We start from the raw sequence: 20,747 nt of genomic DNA, 5'->3' as shown, positions 1-20,747 counted from the left end.
CAAGGGACCCTTCTTCTCCAGCTACATATGGCCAAGGGTTCAGCTCCCAGATAGGTAACAGGGAAGGTATTAATCTTTCTCCCCAATCTAGTCAGTAAGTCCAAGGAATGAGTATCTGGAAATACAATGCCTTCTAAAGTGTGGGGCTGCAGAGCTAGGCAGGATCTGGCAGGTCAGCAACAGGGTTCCTGAACCAGAGGAAGCAGTGGGGTAGCCTGGGATGCTAGGAATTCACTGTAAGGAATGATGGGGAGATGGCTGGTGATGGACAAGCCTTGCTATAGCCCTGCCCGTGCATGATCACTGGACACCAAAAATCATGGAAGATTCCTAGCATTTTTTAAAGTTTATTAATTTTTAAAAAATTAATCTCTACACCCAACATTGGGGCCCAAACTCAGGATCCTGAGATCAAGAATCTCATGCTCTTCCAACTGAGCCAGCCAGGTGCCCCGAGAATGCAAGTTTCTAATCATAAAGGGAGGAAAAGACATGCAATGAAGGGAGGAGAGAACTCAGGGCCAGACCCCAAGAGTAAGCTGTCATTGGGCAAAGTGGCTAGAGCTAGGGAAGCAGGTTATATAAGAAGTTGCCTAGGTGCACAGTTTCACTATGCAGACCCTCCTCCCCAGGAATCCTTCTTCAGGAACCCTCCAACCTCCTAGGGATCTCAGTTCTCTGAGTTCTTGGATTTATTTCCTGAACTCCTCCACTAAGCACTGGGCTCTGAGTGGCCAGACATTGCTTCACGGTTCAGTCTCACGTGAGTCTCCCACGTTAGCCCCACTACTCTTCCTTCCACTTGTTACTTAGATCTCTAGTACTTATTCTGTCTTAGAGCCTAGCTGATTGTTTATGTCTGCTTTTCCCACTCACGAGGAAGCTGCTTTAGAGTGGTAACCCTGTCAGGCCGCTTGGGTGGCTCGGTCAGTTAAATGTCTGACTTCTGCTCAGGTCATGATCTTGGTGTCCTAGGACTGAGCCCCATGTTGGACACCCTACTCAGCGGGCTCCCTCCCTGTTCCCCTTGTCTCTCTCCCTGGCCCCCCTCCTCTTTCCCCTCCCCCTGCTCATGCTCTCTCTCTCTCTCATTCTCTCTCTCAAATATAAAAAAATCTTTGGGTGCCTGGGTGGCTCAGTTCATTGGGTGTCTGTCTTTGGCTCAGGTGTGGTTCCGGGGATCTTGTGGGATGGAACCTACTCAGTGGGGGGCCTGCTTCTCCCTCTCCTGCTCCCCCTGCTTGTGCTGACTCTCTCTCTCTCTGTCAAATAAATAAATAAATAAAATCTTTAAATATATGTATAAAATCTTAAGGAAAAAAAAAAAAAGAGAGCAGGGACCCTATAAGGGCACCTTGGTGGCTCAGTTCAAATCTTGGTTTTGGCTCAGGTCGTGATCACGGGGTTGTGGAACTGAAACCCATATCAGGCTCTATGCTCAGCGTGGAGTCTGCTTGGGATTCTCTCCCTCTCCCTCTGTCCCAACCCCATAAAATAAAACAAATAAATAAAATCTTTTTTAAAAAAAGAGTGGGGCCCCTGTCACAGTCATCTGTCTTTTCTCATATTCAACCAAGGTGCTTTAATATGCTAAAGCAGACTCTTTGCTGGGGGAAGGGGAGTGCATTTATATCACTTTGTGTCCCGGCAGTACTTAAAAGTTTCCTGCAAATATAGTAGGGATTAGTAAATCCTTTGTAATTTTAAGTCTAACAAGACATTCCATTATACATGCCAACACTAAGAATTTCTATATTGTTTGCATCTTTTGAAAGCTCATGTTATCTCAATGGAATGGGATATCTTGGGGCTTGCTTTTAGCTAATAACTTTTTTTTTTTTAAAGATTTTATTTATTTATTTGACAGAGGGAGAGAAACAGAGAGAGGGAACACAAGCAGGGGGAGTGGGAGAGAGAGAAGGCCCCTCACTGAGCAGGGAGCCAGATCCCAGGACCCCGGGACCATGACCAGAGCCAAAGGCAGAGGCTTAACGACTGAGCCACACAGGCACCCCTCAGCTAACAACTTCTGATACACTGATAGGGGAGAAGCAGGAAGAAAAGGAAAAAGTAACTCAACTGCCTGGAAAGAGCCAGGGATAGGGTCCTGCAAGTGTCATTGCCCCAGACTATCCAAAGCTGTCTCATGGACTTTTTAGGCACTGTAAGACATATTTGGGACAGACTTTGATAGGCAATCCAACTTAACAACAGATTGGCCTTGCTCAGTGGGAGCACTCAGGGCCTCCTAGTAGGAGACACGCATCTTAGATGTTGTTTACTCAGCCCAAGAAACCAGCAGAAGCCACCGGCAACTCACCTGATCTGTGAATTCTAGGACCAGCTTTAACATTCAGGCAAATGTTTTGAATTTTTACCAGGAAAGGCACAAAATTTCAAGTGTGGCCAAGTCCTGTGTTTGCTTCTCCTAATTAGGCTGATAATCAACTGGGCGTTTTCCATCATGGGAACAAAAATATTGTAATGCCAGTACCCCAGTAACCATGTTCTGATGGTAACATGTATATTGGATGAGGAATCTCTAGTGATTTGTCTTTGAACAAGTCCCCTCCCAACCCTGTTCCAGTGGGGGTTGTACGGGGGTTGGAGGATGGCTAATGATCTCTGGAGAAGAGTCAGAGGTTGCTGATGCCAGGTTGGAAGGAAGATTTATTAGGACTGAACTCCTAATAAGGAAGGAAATAGATACGCTGTCCCTCCAACCTCCAGGGAGTCTCAGCCTGCTCCTGATCAACAAGATAACTGAATGCTGCCTCCTCTGAGGCTCCTACAAGCTCCTCCTTTCCACCTGCTCCTGGAGTCTCACTTCCCCTACTTGGGAGGCCCTTCCACGCTTACCACCTACCGAAATCTTTGGAGAGACTACTTACCTCCCCTGGTCACAACTAATTGCTCTTTCCATGTGCTCCAATTGCCATGTGTCCTTCTTTAAGACACAGACTCATTGTGTGGGTGCCTTGTATACAGATATCTCTGTGTCCTTAGCCCCATGGGGATACTCTGTGGAATAGAAAACACTTGTCTCTAGGGAGTTTCCAGTCTAAAAGACACAAATGCATGTATGCATGCGCACGTGCGCACGCGTGCACACACATACACACACACACACACACACACACACACACACTACCTGTGGGATAAGAGGTACTGAAAATCTGGTGGAATACTATCAAGTATGTTACTGGGATTACTATATGTATATTAAGTATATTTCATACATGCAGTTTTTTTTTTTGTTTGTTTTGTTTTGTTGTTGTTGTTGTTTTTTTTGCTAATTAGAGCTGCCTACAAGTAGGAGGGGCATTTAACACGTACTTTAGTTTTGAGAGACAGGAGAGACCATATTTGGCCTAAAAAGAGTCAACCTGACCCTGACTTCTGGAGCAGGGGACTTCCAAGAGCGGACAAAGTGAGGGGATACTTAAGTTGTCTCCTAGTCCCAGATGGTGGTTACCTCTCTATGGAACGTAAATCACTTTCCACTGAGACCCCGCTGGTGAATGAAAGGGAATGAAGCTGGTGAACTGTTATTTGCAAGGACACAGGTGCCAAGCAGAAGGCACCGTAACCTGGAGGAAGAGGGCCCGCAGGAAGCCAAGTGTGGGGCTGAGTCTCTTGCTTCCTTAGCCACAGCCTCTCCTCCTCAGTTTGGGAGCTTGGCACAATGGAGGACCAAGGAAAGCCAAGTCCCGGGTTAAATTCAAGACCGGAGGGCACTGCCAGTCCCTTCAGTGGTGAAGTGCCCCGCTGGGTTGCTCGGCAACTACTGCTGCTGCGGGGGCAGAAGGCGGTGGGATGATGAAGGCGAAGTACCTAACTCGAGGACAAGAAGAACATGGAGTTGGAGGAGTGGGAGGAGTGGGAGGGACTTATCAAGTGTCTCGGCTTTAGAATTTACAGCAGCTTCTGAAGTGTAGCTGCGTTCCCGGGAACTAAGCTGCGTTTACCTTGACTTCCGACTATGTTGGCAACAGGTTTTCTACCGCGAGCAGGAGAGGCTCCTTACCCTCGTCCCTCCTGCCTTCCCCGTTGCTTCCAAGAGCCATCTTACCCCTCCAGGGGTAGCCCAGAGGAAACGCAGGGTACTGGCCCTTTAAACGTGACCGGCTGCGGCCGGCGGACCTAAAACTGACGTGGAACCAGGAGTAAGCCGTGTCAGACACGTGGGACAGGAGGTGTTCATCTTGGAACCGGGCAAAGAGTTTGTCCGCTTCGGGCTATACACTTTTAATATGGCGTTAGGAGAATATCCGCTTTTGTTTTTCTGTCTTTAGTTGTTTTCCCAATACCCTCGTGGTGAACACTCTCAAATAAAGACACAGTTTAAAGGACAATTTGCCACCACCCCCCCCCCCGCCTCTTTACGTGCCCATATTAAAAATGGCCGCCGCCGCCTTCCAGGACGCTGGTTGCTCTGCGAACAAGATCCGGGAGGAAACAGTGGGTATGCAAGTGCAGTGGGGGCACAGCCGAGGTTGCGCTGTAGAGGCTCGCGGGAGTCCTGAGCGCGCCTCAAGTCAGAGTTGTTAGATTTCGTTCAGGCTGCTGTGGGAAAACCCAGCCTGTGGGGAGCGGCCACTCCTCTCTGCCGGAGGCCCAAGGCTTCCGCCCGGCTTGTCCGTTAGCTGAGGAGGTGGCGGAGCGGGGCCCCTGCCTGGTCGTCATGTGGGCCTTCCCGGAGTTGCCAATGCCGCTACTGGTGAATTTGATCGGTTCGCTGTTGGGATTTGTAGCCACAGTCACCCTCATCCCCGCCTTCCGTGGCCACTTCATCGCCGCGCACCTCTGTGGCCAGGACCTCAACAAAACCGGCCGGCAGCAAATGTGAGCGGTGGCACCCGGGTCCCGGGCGGGAGGCAAGGGCAGAGGAAGGGGCCCACAGGGCACGGGCGGGAACTGGGGTGCCTGACCCCGCGGAGACGGAGCCCTAACTCTGCCGACAGGTCGGGATTCTGGGAGATGAAGGGCAGCACTGGCTAACACTGGGAAGGGCTGTTGTGGTTGAGGGGACCCTCGGGTGTATCAGGGATTCCAGCACTGGTGGCCTTCCCCACCCCCTTCCCTCTTTAGATGGGCCCGCACTGGTGTGCCCGCCCTAGTGAGTGACCACGCCCCCTTTCCTCTCCCTCCGCCCCCTCCCTTTGCTGCTGGGCCACAGCCCAGAGTCCCAGGGAGTGATCAGCGGTGCTGTTTTCCTTATCATCCTCTTCTGCTTCATCCCTTTCCCTTTCCTGAACTGCTTTATGGAGGAGCGGTGTAAAGCCTTCCCGCACCATGAAGTAAGTGGGTGAGTGGGGGCGGTTGCTTGTGGCCGGGGTCTGGAAGCTACCTGAGAGAGCTGGGGTTGTTTGGGTTTGGGTGGAGGGGCTGAGGAACGAGCAAAAAGACAGGCAGTTTTGAAAGGTGAAGTGGGCGCAGGCTTGAGCTGTGACCTGCCCGAGCCTCCCCCAGTTTGTGGCCCTGATAGGTGCGCTCCTTGCCATCTGCTGCATGATTTTCCTGGGCTTTGCGGATGATGTACTGAATCTGCGCTGGCGTCATAAGCTGCTGCTGCCTACAGCTGCCTCACTACCTCTTCTCATGGTCTATTTCACCAACTTTGGCAACACGACCATTGTGGTGCCCAAGCCTTTCCGGCCCATTCTTGGCCTGCACCTGGACTTGGGTGAGTAGCCCTGCCACCGCTGCCCCTGTGGCCCCTACTTCAGGGCACCCTCACCCTGGGAGATATCTAGCAGAGCATCATTCCTGGTACTCCAGATTCTCCTCCAAGTGTCCCTGACTTATCCCTGTGTCTTCTAAGATCCTTTCTGTTGGTCCTTCGTCCAATCCTCTGTCCCCACCACTTTTTTCAGCAGAATATCCTTAAGTCCTCATTTCTGTGGGTGGCACACTTCTGTCTTCTTCCCCCAGGGATCCTGTACTATGTCTATATGGGGCTGCTGGCAGTGTTCTGTACCAATGCCATCAATATCCTAGCAGGAATTAATGGCCTAGAGGCTGGCCAGTCACTAATCATTGCTGCTTCCATCATCATCTTCAATCTGGTGGAGCTGGAAGGTAGGTGGGATTGGGAGTAGGGAGAGAAGAGAAGTCTGAGTGCTAAGGAAGTTGCCTGATACCTGGCTTTGGGGAGTTCTGGGGGAAAAAAAGCAATATATGAAGATATATTAAATGTAAAGAAAGAAAAATAGCAACCCTGTCATTTTTAGTTGGATTGGCACTAATAGGTAGGCCATAGTCTTCTGTTGAATGTAAACCATTTCACAGAACTTCTAAGTCAGACAGGGTCAGTCTATGACCATGATATAGAGTAAACCCAGGCCCCTCCCTAAACATGTCCAAGTATAGACAGAACCACATTTTGTGCATCCTGCAAAGATGACTAAGGTCTCCCTCTTCTGGCTAACGGAGCAATTGCTGCTTCCTTCTGATAACATTTCCTGGTGTTTTTTAGACAAAACTGAGATGCTCACTTAAACAATTACTTCCATTGACAGCACCCAGTCTAGGGCAAAACTCCACCTCCTTGCTTTCTCCCCAGAATCACTTAAAACACATCCTCCTAATACTTCCTTACTGAGGCCTCCCATGGTTGCCTGTGGTGTGTAATCTCCAATGTTTCCCTTGTTACAAGTCAGTAAACCCAGCTTTGAGTGCAGGTGTGTTTCTGGTGGTCTTTGGCTGATGGATATCAATGCTTATTAAAACTAACCACTTTTGGGGCGCCTGGGTGGCTCAGTGGGTTAAAGCCTCTGCTTTCGGCTCAGGTCATGATCCCAGGGTCCTGGGATCGAGCCCCGCATCGGGCTCTCTGCTCAGCGGGGAGCCTGCTTCCTCCTCTCTCTCTCTGCCTGCCTCTCTGCCTACTTGTGATCTCTGTCTGTCAAATGAAATGAATAAAATCTTTAAAAAAAAAAAAAAAACAAAAACTAACCACTTTTAGGGGCACCTGGGTGGCTCAGTGGGTTAAGTCACTGCCTTTGGCTCAGGTCATGCTCCTAGGGTCCTGGGATCAAGTCCCAGATCGGTCTCCTTGCTCAGCGGGGAGCCTGCTTCTCTCTCTGCCTCTCCCTGCCATTCTGTCTGCTTGTGCGCTATTTCTTTCTCTCTGACAAATAAATAAAATCTTAAAAACAAAAACCAACCACTTTTAAAGCATTATCTCATTTAAATTTTGTAATATGTGGCAGGGGTTCTTGTGAACCATATTTTATAGTGGAGGAAACTGGGGGCAAGAGAATTTAAATGTGTCATGATCGAGGTCACACAGGAAGTAAAACTGGTATTCAAACCTAGGTCTGACTGATCTAAACCAAACTGAAGACAGTAACTCATTTATGAAGGGTTCGTGAACGAGGGTGGAATATTAGGAATTGCCTGGGTGACACAAAAGGGGTAGTAAGTTCTTGACTTGGGAGACATGGAGAGTACCCCTTGCGACAGAACTTAGAGACCAAAATAGGACCCAGATATGCAGGGAAGTACTATCAACTAACTTCTTTTTCTCCTGCTTCCAAAGGTGATTGTCGAGATGATCATGTCTTTTCCCTCTACTTCATGATACCCTTTTTTTTCACCACCTTGGGATTGCTCTACCATAACTGGTAAGTGGGCCTATGGCCAGGGGGATAGCTATGTGATTGTAGAATGAGTATGGTCCTGGTCATGACCCAGCTCCTGGAGAGGCTAAACCTGCGCACACCTATGTTGAGTGTTTTCTGGGTCTCTAGTTGGAAATATTCTAATTGCTCCCTGCCCACTCGCAGTTAGAAACAAGTGCTGTGGAGCCTCCAGAAGAGATTAATGCAGGGCCTTGGGTCCTGGACAGTTGCTGGAAGAGCTAGAGTCTCCTCTGGGCCAGAACTAGAGTCAGGGCTAGCCCAGGGCCCAGGTGGTGTAATGTGAGAGAAAAGATGGATAGTGCCTCCACCACTGGCTCAGATCCTCTCCCCCACACAGGTACCCATCACGGGTGTTTGTGGGAGATACCTTCTGTTACTTTGCTGGCATGACCTTTGCCGTGGTGGGCATCTTGGGACACTTCAGCAAGACCATGCTACTCTTCTTCATGCCCCAGGTGTTCAACTTCCTCTACTCACTGCCTCAGCTCCTGCATATCATACCCTGCCCTCGCCACCGTATTCCCAGGTAGCCACTTTGGGGCTTGAAAGGGACATCGTAGCTTTTTCACTTGGGATGCGTAAAGCCAGCCTTATACATCTGCTGTGCAAAGGGAGTGGGCCCAAAGAAGGGCTCTTTCCACATGGTTAGCCCTTCTAAATTACAGAGCACATTCACCTACATAATTTAATTAGCTCTGATCACACAGTAGTAAGCAGAGCCAGAAATAGATCTTAGGTCGTTTGATGCCATGTTTGGTGCTCTTCCTATTAATTGACTACAGTGAGGAGAGTTCTTGGAGTAGTGGCCCAGTCACATAAAGCTCTCTTCCCCCTGCAGACTCAATACCAAGACAGGCAAACTGGAGATGAGCTATTCCAAGTTCAAGACCAAGAACCTCTCTTTCTTGGGCACCTTTATTTTAAAGGTAACAGGGTCACAAGGAGGTAAGGGTCTAGGCCGTCATTTGGAATTCAGGGACTGGGGATCCTAGGCCTGCATCAGATCCAAGGGGAGTTTGGAAGTACGAAGCAGATCTCCATTGCTAAAGCAGAGTTGAAGTTCTCTCCACCTCTGGCCCCTCCAGGTAGCAGAGGGCCTCCAGCTTGTGACGGTGCGCCAGAGCGAGCATGAGGATGGTGGCTTCACGGAGTGTAACAACATGACCCTCATCAACTTGCTCCTTAAGGTCATCGGGCCCATGCATGAGAGAAACCTGACCTTGCTACTGCTGCTGCTACAGGTGTGGTCAGGGAAGGGCTTTATAGCTCCTTGTTTCCCTTTCTCCATGGTTCTGACTCTAGCGTGTTTCTCCTCACAGATCCTTGGCAGTGCCGTCACCTTCTCCATTCGGTACCAGCTTGTCCGGCTCTTCTACGATGTCTGAGTCCCCCGATGCTTGCCCTGTACTGCACAGTCTGCAGGGTTCCTGACTCAGGCCAACCTCTTTCCTAACCAGGAATGCCTCCTGGCCCAGGCCTCTACCCACCACCTCTTCTTCTCCCCCAGATTTTATACTTAGTGATTCCGTTTCGCTGTGATTATGGACGTCTTGGGCATATCTTGCCCTCTACTGACTGTTGGACTTTCCCTGTGGCTTCCTTCAGCTGCCACTCTCCCTCTCCGTCCCGTCTTTACAGCCTGAGCTGGGATACTGCCACTTTTATGCAGTTATCCATGACTCGGACTCTCAAGGAATATGTTGGGCCTGGGGATAGAACCCTGGCCAGGGGATAGGGACACAGGCTTTAAAATTACTTGATATTTGACTATAAATTAAGTATTCTGATTAGTAAGGGCAGACTACGGGGGTGGGGGGGAGCCAGGTGCTCCCAGTGGTGATAATAAAGTGTTGTCTTTTTCTTCTTGTTGTTCCTGTAGGTATATTTCCTATATGGGCATTTGAGGGTAGGTTGGGAGGGTTGGTGGAGCCAAGAGGTTGCCCATCCCTCTGCCCAGTCCTTTTCCTTTCAGCATAGCAGGCTCCTTGTAACAAGAAGTGAACAGAAAGAACTGAGATCAGACAGAACATGTTGAATAAATATTGAAATCCTCACACTTGTGGCAGGGAGAGCCATAAGGTTGGAGTTACCTTTGTCTGGTGTGGGACAGAACTTTTTGAGGGGAACAGAGGGAAGGGATCCCATTTCCTCTCTCTTTCACTTTCCCTTTGCAGGATGGGAGGAGGGAGAAAGGAGAAGGAGAGTGACCAGACCTGGAAGGGGAGGCAGTGGCGCAGACCCCGTTCCTTTAAAAATCCTAGGCCCTCACAGATTTCCCAGAGTCTCTTGGGGTGGCTCAGACTCCACCCTCTTTGTCTTCCGGTTCTGGGCTCCAGTTGTAGCGTTTAAATCTGGCGCCCTTCACGTGGATTGGCTCGCTCAGGGAGGGTTGGCTGGCTGCGTGCTACCACTCCTCCTCGCCTTTTTCCCCGGGCAAAAGGTTTTCAAATTGGGCCAATCGGCGGGCGCGCTCCCTCAGCCGTGGCGCGTCACGGAAGGGTTAACTGCAGCCAACCGGAGGCGGGTATTTGAGAAAAGAGCCAATCAGGAGGGCGCGGAGGTGTGCCCTGGGGGCTTATAAGGGCGGCCCCTGGGCGCGCGCGGCAGCAGTTGGACTGCGGCGGGCGCCAGTTCGTTGGTCCGGTTCGAAGCGTCCCTCTTCACCGCTCTTCTACCTCGCGCAGCATGTCGGGCCGCGGCAAGACCGGCGGCAAGGCCCGCGCCAAGGCCAAGTCGCGCTCGTCGCGCGCCGGCCTCCAGTTCCCAGTGGGCCGCGTGCACCGGCTGCTGCGGAAGGGCCACTACGCCGAGCGGGTCGGCGCCGGCGCGCCGGTGTACCTGGCGGCGGTGCTCGAGTACCTCACCGCGGAGATCCTGGAGCTGGCGGGCAACGCGGCCCGCGACAACAAGAAGACGCGGATCATCCCCCGCCACCTGCAGCTGGCCATCCGCAACGACGAGGAGCTCAACAAGCTGCTGGGCGGCGTGACGATCGCCCAGGGAGGCGTCCTGCCCAACATCCAGGCCGTGCTGCTGCCCAAGAAGACCAGCGCCACCGTGGGGCCGAAGGCGCCCGCGGGGGGCAAGAAGGCCACCCAGGCCTCTCAGGAGTACTGAGGGGCGCCCGAGCCGCAGCCGGCCCCCCTATGCCACCACAAAGGCCCTTTTAAGGGCCACCACCGCCCTCACGGAAAGAGCTGAGCCACGTCGGGCTCGGGGCGGGCGGCCGCGGCGCTCGGCTCCCCCTCCCGCGTCGCCGCCGCCGCCCGGCCCGCCCCTCCCCCGCGCGGGCCCGCGGGTGTTCGTGGCCGCTGCTGCCAGGCCGGGGGGCGGCCTGGCTTGCCTGGCGCAGAGGCCCGAGCGCCGCCGCCGGGAGAGGGCCGGGGGCGCGCAACTGCCTGCCGCGGCGCCCGTGACTCAGCCGCCCCGGCTCCGGAACTGCCGATGGGCCGCAGGGAGGCCGCGGCGCCTCCTGGAAGAGCTGCTCGCCGCTCTGACGCAGGGCCGAGGTGCGCGCCGGGGCCGGGACTCTCCAGACGCGGCCGGGAAGAACCATTCACTGTTGGCCCCGGCGCCCCCCGCCGTCTGCACCCGCGAGCCGAACGCTTCAGAGACCGCCACCTGGGCCTCGGCGGGGGAGGGGCGGGGGCCCGGGTTTGCGGGCCGTGGGGACCGCAGGAGGTGTGCGCGCGCCCGCGGTGACCGCAGCCGGGCCCTCGGGCCCCGCCGCACGCCCCACTTCCCCGCGGGCCACGCACTTCCGTACCAGCACTGGCCGGTTCGTCCGCGTCTGCACTGAGCCTCCGATTGCTTCGGAACTGGAATCTTGCAGCTACAACCCACCCAAGACTAGGACCTTACTGTATTGGGGAGTTTCAGATGAACTAATTTTGTTTATTAAAGGATTTTTTTTTTTTAAATGCAGTGTCTATTGTCATTCTTTAAGAGTTGTAGCATTGGCGACTTTGTAGACTCCTATCCTGAGGTGGTGGGGTGCGCGGGGGCGGGGACTCCTTGATATATGGCCCACCTATCGGATGTCCATATGGGCTAGCTGGAGAGGGGCAAGTCCTAGGTTTCTCCGATCACTACTCTTTCATGGGAGACCATTTGTTGTTTGAAATGAGAACTGTGGCAGGAACAAAGAACATTCCAGGAGAACTTTGCACAAAGGTCCCAGCTTCTGAAGAGTACAGGCTTTGTGTCTGTCCTTATCTTTCCTGCAACCCCACCAAAAACAAAGTCACCTTGAGAGCTGGTTTATTAGTTGAGTTGGTTACATTCAAAGGCCTTGGCTTGAACTTTTTCTCTAAAGAGATGAAACCCCCACCTACTGTGGAGGCAAGGCACTCCCCACAGCCCCAAGGTGAGGCAAGTCTCTGACTTTGCAGTTCAATCCCCTGGGGTAATCACTCCCCAGGTAGCAGTGAGGATGGGGCACTGAGGGCTGGTAGGTAGGCACTGAACAATAGCGACCCAGGCACCTGTGCCCCACAGACCAGTTAGTGGGCATCATTAAGCTGCCGTGCAACATCCAGTATGTTCTTGGCTCCTTTGTTCAGCAACAAACTGGCCAGGCTGATGCCCAGGTTCTCAGCAGCCAGCTGGGCTTCTCGTGGAATGTTCCGGGCAGTGATCCCCACCAGCTGCGGATCATCCTCGGGGCCATCTTCTTGCTAGGTGAGGGAAGGAGGTGGGATCTGGTCAGCAGGAAAGAGGAGGTAACAGGCAGGTCTGTTTTCTCCCCCTCTCCCTCACCCTCCAGCTTTGGCACCTGGGCAGTGACCCGGATGGTGGCCTGCATGGTCTCTTGCATGCTATCTGAGCCGTCTAGACTCCAGACTCCTCCAGTCAGGTACAGCTGGCAAAGAAAACAGGTTACCTCAGCATATTCTGAGAGAACTATTAGAAACCCGGGCTCTTGCAGGCAACTCGAGATGCACAGAACGCGTCACAGTGCTCCCTTCCAGCCTTCCCTCCCACCTTCCCCTGCGTACTTGCCCATCCTTCATAGCCGTATGCACCGCCACTGGCACACTGCAACCTCCTTCCTGCAATGAGTTCTCCGTGTGAGCTAGGGACTCAACAGCACCACGCGGCCAGAGCCGTCAGAGAAAGAGGCCTCAGAAGACTTAACTGAGACAAGAGGCAGGGGCCCAGACTTGGGTCATGTCCATACATTCAAGAATGAGTTACCACTCAATAAAGAGCATTAATATGAGAAATCTCCCCCTCGACTATTCCCAACTCCTCAAGTCCCCACCCCTCCACCGGTGGAACAGGGACCCTACCAGATGCCTCAGGAAGGCTCGCTCAGCAATGCAGCGAAGCAGAGTCTCCGGGTCATGCAACACACCCACAAGATCCAGCATGTCCTGGTCCTTGGCTCGGACTTCCACGCCCAGGGCTCCCTGATGGAGAAACCCCCAAGATATCAGGCCTAATCTTTCCCCAACCAATGGAGGTGAGGACAGGAACCAGCCCACCTCTAACTGCTCCCCACGGTCCCTCCCCACGGTCCCCAGAAGCCTCCCAAGGCCTGCCCCTCCCTAGAAATGTTCATGCCGGGAGATGCAGATGCAGAAGGTTATGAGACCAGCTTTTTGGTTGACAGCAGAAGAAAGGGCACATCAACACATGGCTTCCCTGGTCAAACATACCTGACCCACAGCATACATGCATTCCTCTGGGTGTAGGATCTGCAGGGGCAGAAGAGGCAGTCAGAAGGGTGGAGATGGGGGCAGCTAAAAGCAGTAGTGAGAGGGGGTTTCCCTACCACACAGAAAGCCTAAATAGGCAAAAGTGGGACTCTGACATTTGATCCCCAATCTTCACAGCCTGGGACCCATGTCCTGCTTATACTGTTTGAGGTAGGGTGTTCAGAAAGAGAATACAGGCAGGAAAAGGAAGAAGATTAACTGGGGATGGAACAGGGACAGCCCCTACCTGCCCCACCCGGTGCTGCCAGCCCATGCGTTGTAGGCCAGCAGCGGCCAGGATGATGGCACTGAACTCCTGCAACTCGTCCAGCTTCCGAAGTCGCGTGTTGAGGTTTCCCCGCTGTGGGAAGATGCTAAGGACCACGAGCACTGGGCAGTCCCAAGCCTCACACCGCTCCCCCTGCCTGAGTCTCTCTATATCTAACATCTCTCCTTTGGTCTTCTGCTTACCTATTACAGCTAACATTTACTTCATTACACTTGAGCTACACACCAGACACTGGTAAAGTCCTTTATAGGGACTCACTGGGTGGCTCAGTTCATTAAGTGTCTGCCATTGGCTCAGGTCATAATCCCAGGGTTCTGGGATCGAGTCCTGAAATGGGCTCCTTGCTCAGCAGGGAGCCTGTTTCTCCCTCTCTCTGCTGCTCCCCCTGCTTGTGTGTGCGCTCGCTCGCTCTCTCTCTCTCTGGCAAATAAATAAAATAAATATATATAAAATAAATAAATAAAAAGAAAGTGCTTTACCTATGCCTATTTAATTTCCACAATCCAGTGAGGTAGGTGTTCTAATTATTTCCATTTTACAGATGAGGAAAATGATACAGAGAAGTTAACTTGACAAGGTTATAAGACCTCCGAGAAGCATTCCCTGACCCCCAAGTCTGTTACAGATGTTCCAGCTAGAAGCTTCCAGAGAATTCCCTACTTTGTGCATGGGAGGGCTTAACACATACTATTTTGAAAATTAGCTTTATAAAACACTCGATATGCTTAGAATATCAAAATACAGTAGAATATGAAATAAAAGGGAAGCACCCTCCTCCTCCCCCCCTTCCCAAGTAAATCACTGTTCAGTACCACTCTGTATTATCAATGCTCATTTGTTGTCAGAACAAAAATGTAAAACTCTATAAGCAAGGACAACGTTGGTCTTGCTCACCATTGTCCCCAGTGCCAGGCACTGGCCTGGGGCTAAGAAAGTATGAAAGGATTATGAATGGGTGGATGGATGGATGGATGGGTAGATGGATGACAGGGCAGACACTGGAGAACAGACACTCCATTGGCCCATGCCCACTTCCTCTGGAAGCTCCTTTTGCTCTCATGACTCCCTGGGTCCTCTGGACCCACCCTTCCTCCTTGACTACGGGCCCCTCCCTCATTTGAAAGGATACAATGCTCTTGAACTCCAGGTGTGGAAACTTTCTCTGCAGCTGGGCTGCTCTCCGCAGGGAGCTGGTTCCCACCACACTGCTCAGAGGGTTTAAAATGAGATTTAACCCGAGATTTCCTCCTCTTGCTCCCAGCCCTCCACCATCTGCGCATGTCCCACCAGGATGCTTATCCAGGCCCCACTCACCTCTTCTCTGGCAAGGTTTCTAGGGTTTTCCCAACAAATTTTGGGTGAAAGACAACAGCATCATAAGGGTTCTCTCGCCTGGAGACAGAGGGAAAGTCAAAGAATGAGGACGAGATCTCAGTGCAGGTCACTTCCAGGCTCTCTCCATAACCAACTAACTGGCATGTTCTCAATTTCCTGCCATGCCTGACACTCCTTGGTCCTAGAGGCACAGGGCAGAGTCCCAAAGGGAAAAGCAGAGCTTAACATGATGCCTCCCCCAACCCCATGCCCGACTTCACGGTTCTTACTTGCAGATGGCCCCGATGGTAAAGCCAGGAGGAAGCATGGTGGGCAGGTCCTTCAGGGAGTGAACGACCAGGTCCACTCTAGAGAGATGGAAGAGGGAGGCAAGGAGAAGGGGTCCCAGCAGCAGGCTCCCACCCCTCCTCCACCTATGCCCACCTCTACTTTAGTGGTGTGCTTCGAGCAGTTCAGGAAGCGGGCCTGCCCAAGATCTCGGGACCCTGAGCCCTGCACCCTCCCTTCTGTCCCCCTTCCCCAGCCAATCCTGCCTTCCAGGCAGCCAGATCGCTCAGAACCAGGACACTCCCCTTTTCCGAGGCCTGAGAAACCCACATATGAGCCTCCCTCTAGCCTATCCAAAGGTTGAAGCCCCATAGTCGAGCTGATAGCCAGGTGTGATGTGCACAAGGGTCCTAGCAAGAGACAGTAAGAACTGTCTTTCACTTACTCATTCTTCTCCAGCGCATGTTCCAGCTCCTTGGTAAACAGGCTCTTCTCTCCAATCTGCCAGTCAAAAAACAGCCTGAGGGGGGCGCCTGGGTGGCTCAGTCGGTTAAGTGGCTGCCTTCAGCTCGGGTCATGATCCTGGGGTCTTGGGATCGAGCCCCATGTTCGGCTCTCTGCTCAGGGAGGGAGTCAGCTTCTCCCTCTCCCTCTGTCCCTTCCACCCACTGTGCCCCCTCCCTCCCAGGCTCCTGTCTTTCAATTAAATAAACAAATCTTTAAAAATAAAAAATAAGGGGTGCTTGGGTAAGCTCAGTCGGTTTAGCCTCTGTCTTCCACTTGGATCATGGTTTTGGGGTTCTGGGACTAAGCGCTGCTTCTCCCTCTCCTCTGCCCTTCCCTTGTGCACATGCTCTCTTTGTCTCGCACTCTCTCAAATAAATAAATAAAATATTTAAAAACAATAATGAAAAAATAAAAAAAGAGCCCCAGAGTAAATCTCTTGGGGGAAGGAAAGAGGAGGGAGGGAAAAGGATTGGGGGGAATATGTTACCTTAGAGAGCGCAGTATCAAGAATCTTGTCCCCTGTGGTGGACATAGCAACTGAGGAGAGAACCAACCAGAAGCTCATTGATCAGTATTTCCTGAGCCCAGCACTGTGGATGCAGAGGCCCATATACCCCAACCCCTGCCCTCTAGGAATGTAATGAGCTAGGAAGAGGACTAAACACCCCAACAGAAAGACCCAAAGCAGAGGTGTTAAACGCCAGGCTGGCCCAGCAAGTCAGAGTTGGAAGTGTTCAGAGGAGGAAATGGCCCTCCAACTGGGGACAGCCAAGAATTCTCGGAGGCGGGGTGCCTGCGTGGCTCAATGGGTTAAGTGTCTGCCTTCAGCTCGGGTCATGATCTGGGGGTCCTGGGATGGAGCCCCACATCACGCTCCTTGCTCCGGGGCCTGCTTCTCCCCCTCCCTCTGCCTGCTGCTCCCTCTGCTTGTGCTGTCTCTCTGTTAAATAAATAAATAAAATCTTAAAAAAAAAAAAATTCTCAGAGGCAATGGGATAAAGCTTTGAGCCTAGGGAAAGCCAGAAATGCTGTGTTTGCCTCTCCGGGGGCAGAAGGGTTTCCTTCCCATTAGCTTCCACTCCTGTCCAGAAAACTCACCGATTTCAAACTGCAGACCTGGGTAGAAGGCTCTCAGCATTGCCACCACACTGTCTGTCTGTATGCGAGCCAGCTGGGGGCAAACATTCCAATTAGTCCTATCCTTCCCTGCCACTACCCAGAGCTCACACCCTCACTGGGTGAGGGACATACTGAAGGAGCCGGAATTCAGAAAGGGGTTTGAATGCCTACCTGGGAAGGAGAGGGGTCTGGTCTGGGAGCTCTCTGTACCCCGACCCTCTCTCCACAGAATGCAATATGCCATTCTCCATGGGATTTAAAACCCAGCCACCCCATTTATCTTCCATTTCCGAGGTCCTGGGAATTAACCCTCTGGGCCCCCCAGCTTGTGATACCGCCAGCACAGAACTCTTCCCACCAACTTCCTCTGCCCGGTAACTGTACTAACCTGGCTCTTTCGGGTACCCACACGAATCACTCTCATCTTTGGGCCGTTTTCTTCCTGCAGAAAAAAAAAAAAATCCCCAAGTCACAATCCCCTCTGTTCCTTGTGTTCTTCAACACCTTGTCCAAGAACCAGAATCACGGGGCCTGGAAGCAAAGGACCTCAGCCCCTGGCCTGCGGCCTGCTGAACCTTGGTGTGGGGAAATACTCCGTCACGGGTCCCTTTACCTTCCTCAGAACCTTCTGCCCTCCTCACGGATCCAAAGAAACACAGACCTGAGGGAAGCACCAGCAGGACCCACGGTTGCTGTTGCTTAATAACCGGACACTGAACCCTGAGGCCCATCCTGGCTAAGCCTGGGGGAGTGCTGCACACAGCCAGGTGGGTAAAGAGATAAGGTCCATCAGCCCGGCCACAGGGAGGGAGGCTCCCGCAGCAGACAGGGGCAGGGCAGCTGGGGCCGCCGAGACTGTGCGCTGAGTCACTGAGGACAAGTTCAGTATCCACAGCACAGCAGGCGCAGGTGTGTTGCCACTTTGATGGGAACAGCTACCCCACAGCTGCCACACCACGGATCCCATAATCCGGCTGGAACGCAACAGAAAGGATTGGGGTCAACAGATCTTACGGAGAGTCTTGCTTAGCCTCTTGGCAGGCTGACCTTGGCGCATCCTCTCCTCAGTATCTGTTTATCTATAAAATGAAAAGGTTTGGACCCTAGTATTCTCTGCCTCAGATGTTCTACAAGACTTAAAAGGCTAAGCTGCCTAACGTCCATTCACCTCGAGTGCGACCTCTGGTCACACCAACCGGAAATATTGGAACATCGCTGACCAAGCTAGGAACTCAAAGGGACACACCTCTTCTTCCTGCCAAGGCACCTGTGACAAAGGTGTTCAGTGCCATGCAGGTAGAACTGCGTGCCTCAGTCTGCAGTCCTATCTCTTTCTAGATCAGAGAGTAGCCACTGTACATAATGTCAACTTTCCCTATTCTGAGATCTTCATCCCATGGTGCTTTGCAGGCAAGCCTCTGGGCCCTCTGTTGTTGGAGGATGTGACAGCTGGCTGCTCCTGGACCCTAGTCTACAGCATTGCTATCAGTTCTCCCATAAATAAACTCTATGGACCCTGAGCCAGTCAGGTTAGGCCTGAAATGCTAAACATGGCCCCTAAAATTCTGGGCCACTGGGAGCCCACAGAGAGTAATCTAAGGTCCCAGAAACTGCTAGGTTGAAATAATCCCTTAACTGCATCGATTCTGCATGGCATATTTTATTCCATTAAAAAATATTTATTAAACCTGTATATGCCGGAACTATTACTTTTAATTTTCATGAAAACTCTTATCAGGTAGATAGGGCAGGTATCTCGGGGACCATGTTACAGGAGCAATTGAGAAGTGAAATGACTTGCCCAGAGTCACACAGCTAATAATGGGAAAAGAGCTGGAGCCAGAATCCAGATTTTCCTACTCCTCGTCCAGCGCTCAAGAAAGTCCGCAATGGCAAAAAATCCCTCTCCTCCCTGGCAAGCTGCACGTCGGGAGATAAGCAGCTGCCCCATCTCTTTCTTATCTCAGACTGGCAGTGGCCTCCACCCGCTTTAGTTGCATCTATACAAGCCCAGAGGTCCTGCTGCGAGCTAGGGAGAAGACTCAAGGGCGCCGCCCACCGCAGTAACCCAAAGGTGTGTCTCAGCTGGGGACCTTGAGAGTAGGCTGGGGCTGGGTGACCGCTAAAAGAGTAAAAAGGGAGAAGGCGCACTTCCAAGATGTTTGTGTGCAGTTGGGGGACTTGCGGGTACGCTCTCCTCTCGGGATCCAAACTGGAACAGATTCCCAAGGTGGCCGAATCCCGCCTCGGCCCTGTCTCGTTGTGAAAGGGTCCCGGGAATAGCACCTCGTATGGGGGAGAAGAACTTTCCTGGGCTGGGTCATTAAATCTAGGGCCGTGGATCCCAGGCACGGCGGAACCCCACCCAGATGCCCGCAGGGATGGGGGTTTCGTTCCAGACGATCCTTCCACTCTTAACCCCGCCCCCACCGCTCACCCAGTTCCCCTGTCCTTCCTAAGGGCACCCAGCTACTGGCCCTTTAAAAACTGTTTCGACCAAAAAATGACGGATAGTCGCTCCGACCAATAGACGACGGAGGGTGGCAACCTGGAGCCAATCGTTGGGCCGCCAGTCCGGAACGCCGAAGTTGCGAGAGTCCCCGGCTCAGTACTCACCGCCGTCGCGGCCCCGTTGCCGTTGCCAGACATGCCTGTGCTCGGGAGGTAGGTCCGGGGGGGTGCCGCCGAGGTCCCCCGGGAGCCGGGGGAGCCGGAGGGCCCGGCCAGCGAGCAGCGGGTGCACGCGGGTCCGAGCTCCTCCGGCAGCCTTAGACTCAGGGCTCTGCGTCACTTCCGGCACCCGCCCTCAGCCGGGAGGACCACCCTCGGGGCGGGAATTAGAACGGTTGCGACAGAGACGACCTTACCCACCTGTTACCGCCTCTGCTCCGTCAGGCTGGTGGGGACGGTGGGTTCCCGTCCGCCCCAGTCTTCCTACAATGAGACCCGGGCCTCACTGTTCATTTCTTTTACATACACCTCATTTTTGAATCAAGGATGCTGATGGTCAGTGACTAAGATTTGCTCCCCAGATTCACCCACAGAGCAAACTGTGCAGTCCCCCCGACCACCACCCAAAGGGATAGTCAAGCCAAAGTGAGCCCTGCCCGAAAGGAGAGGAGTATTAACCCTAAAATGCTGCGTTGAAAGTAACGCGTCCTTGAGCCCCGTCCACGCCCCTTCGGCAGGATTAGCCACCTCCAAACAAGAGGGTGCTCCAGAAAATTGGACCCCCGGAATGCTACAGCCTTCTCTCCTAGCTGTGGCACAACCAATGAGTGCAGCTTATGTGATGCTCCCCTGGTTCCGTTAAAACTTAGCTCCGCTACAACCCCGAAGTAGGCTAAACATTCCTACTTTTTAATTGAGGAAACTGGTTCAGAGATCAAAGACAAATAACTCAAGAGGGAGTGCCAACACTTTATTAATGTTAGTGGGAAAGGGTGTGTTAGGAAAAGTGCTTTATCCACTAACAGTATAATAACCATGTACTGAGCACCCGGGGGCTAAGCACTATCAAAAGAACTGGACACCCGATTGCTCCTTTGGCCTTCGTTAACAGCTGTACGAGGAAGATGTTCTCATTCCTGATGTACAGATGAAGAAACTGAGGCTCAGAGGAGGTAAGAGATGCTCTAAATCAAACTAGGATTCAAACTTGGGTCAGCTGACCCAAAGTCTCTATTTTTAGCCATGATAAATATAGTGTACTCTACCCCTTCTGAATGCTACCTAAAGCACAATGTCCAAGGTTACTTTCTTGGGCTAAGCAGCCCCATAGGAGCAGTTTTCCTTTTAAAAAAATGTTTTAAGTAGGTTCCATGCTGGGCTTGGAGCACAATGCAGGGCTTGAACTCACAACCCTGAAATCAAGATCTGAACCAA

General features: G+C 52.4%; 3 protein-coding genes across 8 annotated transcripts; 2 read left to right on the top strand and 1 right to left on the bottom strand.

Moving 5' to 3' along the window:
• The first annotated feature begins 4,416 nt into the window (after positions 1 to 4,416).
• DPAGT1 (dolichyl-phosphate N-acetylglucosaminephosphotransferase 1) lies at positions 4,417 to 9,511 on the top strand. 5 transcript variants are annotated; one of them, XM_047747384.1, is made up of 9 exons: positions 4,431 to 4,845; positions 5,180 to 5,300; positions 5,473 to 5,686; positions 5,935 to 6,081; positions 7,544 to 7,628; positions 7,984 to 8,172; positions 8,485 to 8,572; positions 8,732 to 8,887; positions 8,966 to 9,511. In XM_047747384.1, the coding sequence occupies exons 1-9, from the start codon at positions 4,685 to 4,687 to the stop codon at positions 9,029 to 9,031; spliced, it is 1,227 nt and encodes a 408-aa protein (XP_047603340.1). In that variant the 5' UTR covers positions 4,431 to 4,684; the 3' UTR covers positions 9,032 to 9,511. The 5 variants fall into 5 exon arrangements, with proteins under 5 accessions (XP_047603339.1, XP_047603340.1, XP_047603343.1 ...); XM_047747383.1 differs by having other exon boundaries at positions 4,417 to 4,845; positions 8,732 to 9,511; XM_047747387.1 differs by lacking the exon at positions 5,180 to 5,300 and having other exon boundaries at positions 4,721 to 4,845; positions 5,489 to 5,686; positions 8,732 to 9,511.
• Positions 9,512 to 10,331: 820 nt separating this feature from the next.
• On the top strand, positions 10,332 to 11,563 carry LOC125110280 (histone H2AX). The gene has a single exon (XM_047747390.1). It carries the CDS (start codon positions 10,332 to 10,334, stop codon positions 10,761 to 10,763), a length of 432 nt encoding a protein of 143 aa, XP_047603346.1. The 3' UTR covers positions 10,764 to 11,563.
• A 326-nt stretch (positions 11,564 to 11,889) lies between these two features.
• Positions 11,890 to 19,673, bottom strand: HMBS (hydroxymethylbilane synthase). Of its 2 annotated transcripts, none has more exons than XM_047747389.1 (14): positions 19,479 to 19,673; positions 17,251 to 17,304; positions 16,842 to 16,914; positions 16,231 to 16,280; positions 15,682 to 15,737; positions 15,239 to 15,316; positions 14,949 to 15,026; positions 14,764 to 14,839; positions 13,593 to 13,706; positions 13,307 to 13,345; positions 12,938 to 13,057; positions 12,644 to 12,697; positions 12,421 to 12,507; positions 11,890 to 12,319 (listed from the first exon to the last, which is right to left on the bottom strand). In XM_047747389.1, exons 1-14 carry the CDS (start codon positions 19,509 to 19,511, stop codon positions 12,149 to 12,151), a joined length of 1,083 nt encoding a protein of 360 aa, XP_047603345.1. In that variant the 5' UTR covers positions 19,512 to 19,673; the 3' UTR covers positions 11,890 to 12,148. The 2 variants fall into 2 exon arrangements, with proteins under 2 accessions (XP_047603345.1, XP_047603344.1); XM_047747388.1 differs by having other exon boundaries at positions 11,890 to 12,322; positions 19,479 to 19,671.
• Positions 19,674 to 20,747: the final 1,074 nt, after the last annotated feature.

The sequence above is a fragment of the Lutra lutra genome, chromosome 10 (assembly GCF_902655055.1).
Source record: "Lutra lutra chromosome 10, mLutLut1.2, whole genome shotgun sequence".
In the NCBI taxonomy this organism is placed as follows: domain Eukaryota; kingdom Metazoa; phylum Chordata; class Mammalia; order Carnivora; family Mustelidae; genus Lutra; species Lutra lutra.
This window is presented reverse-complemented; position numbering and strand designations above follow the sequence as displayed.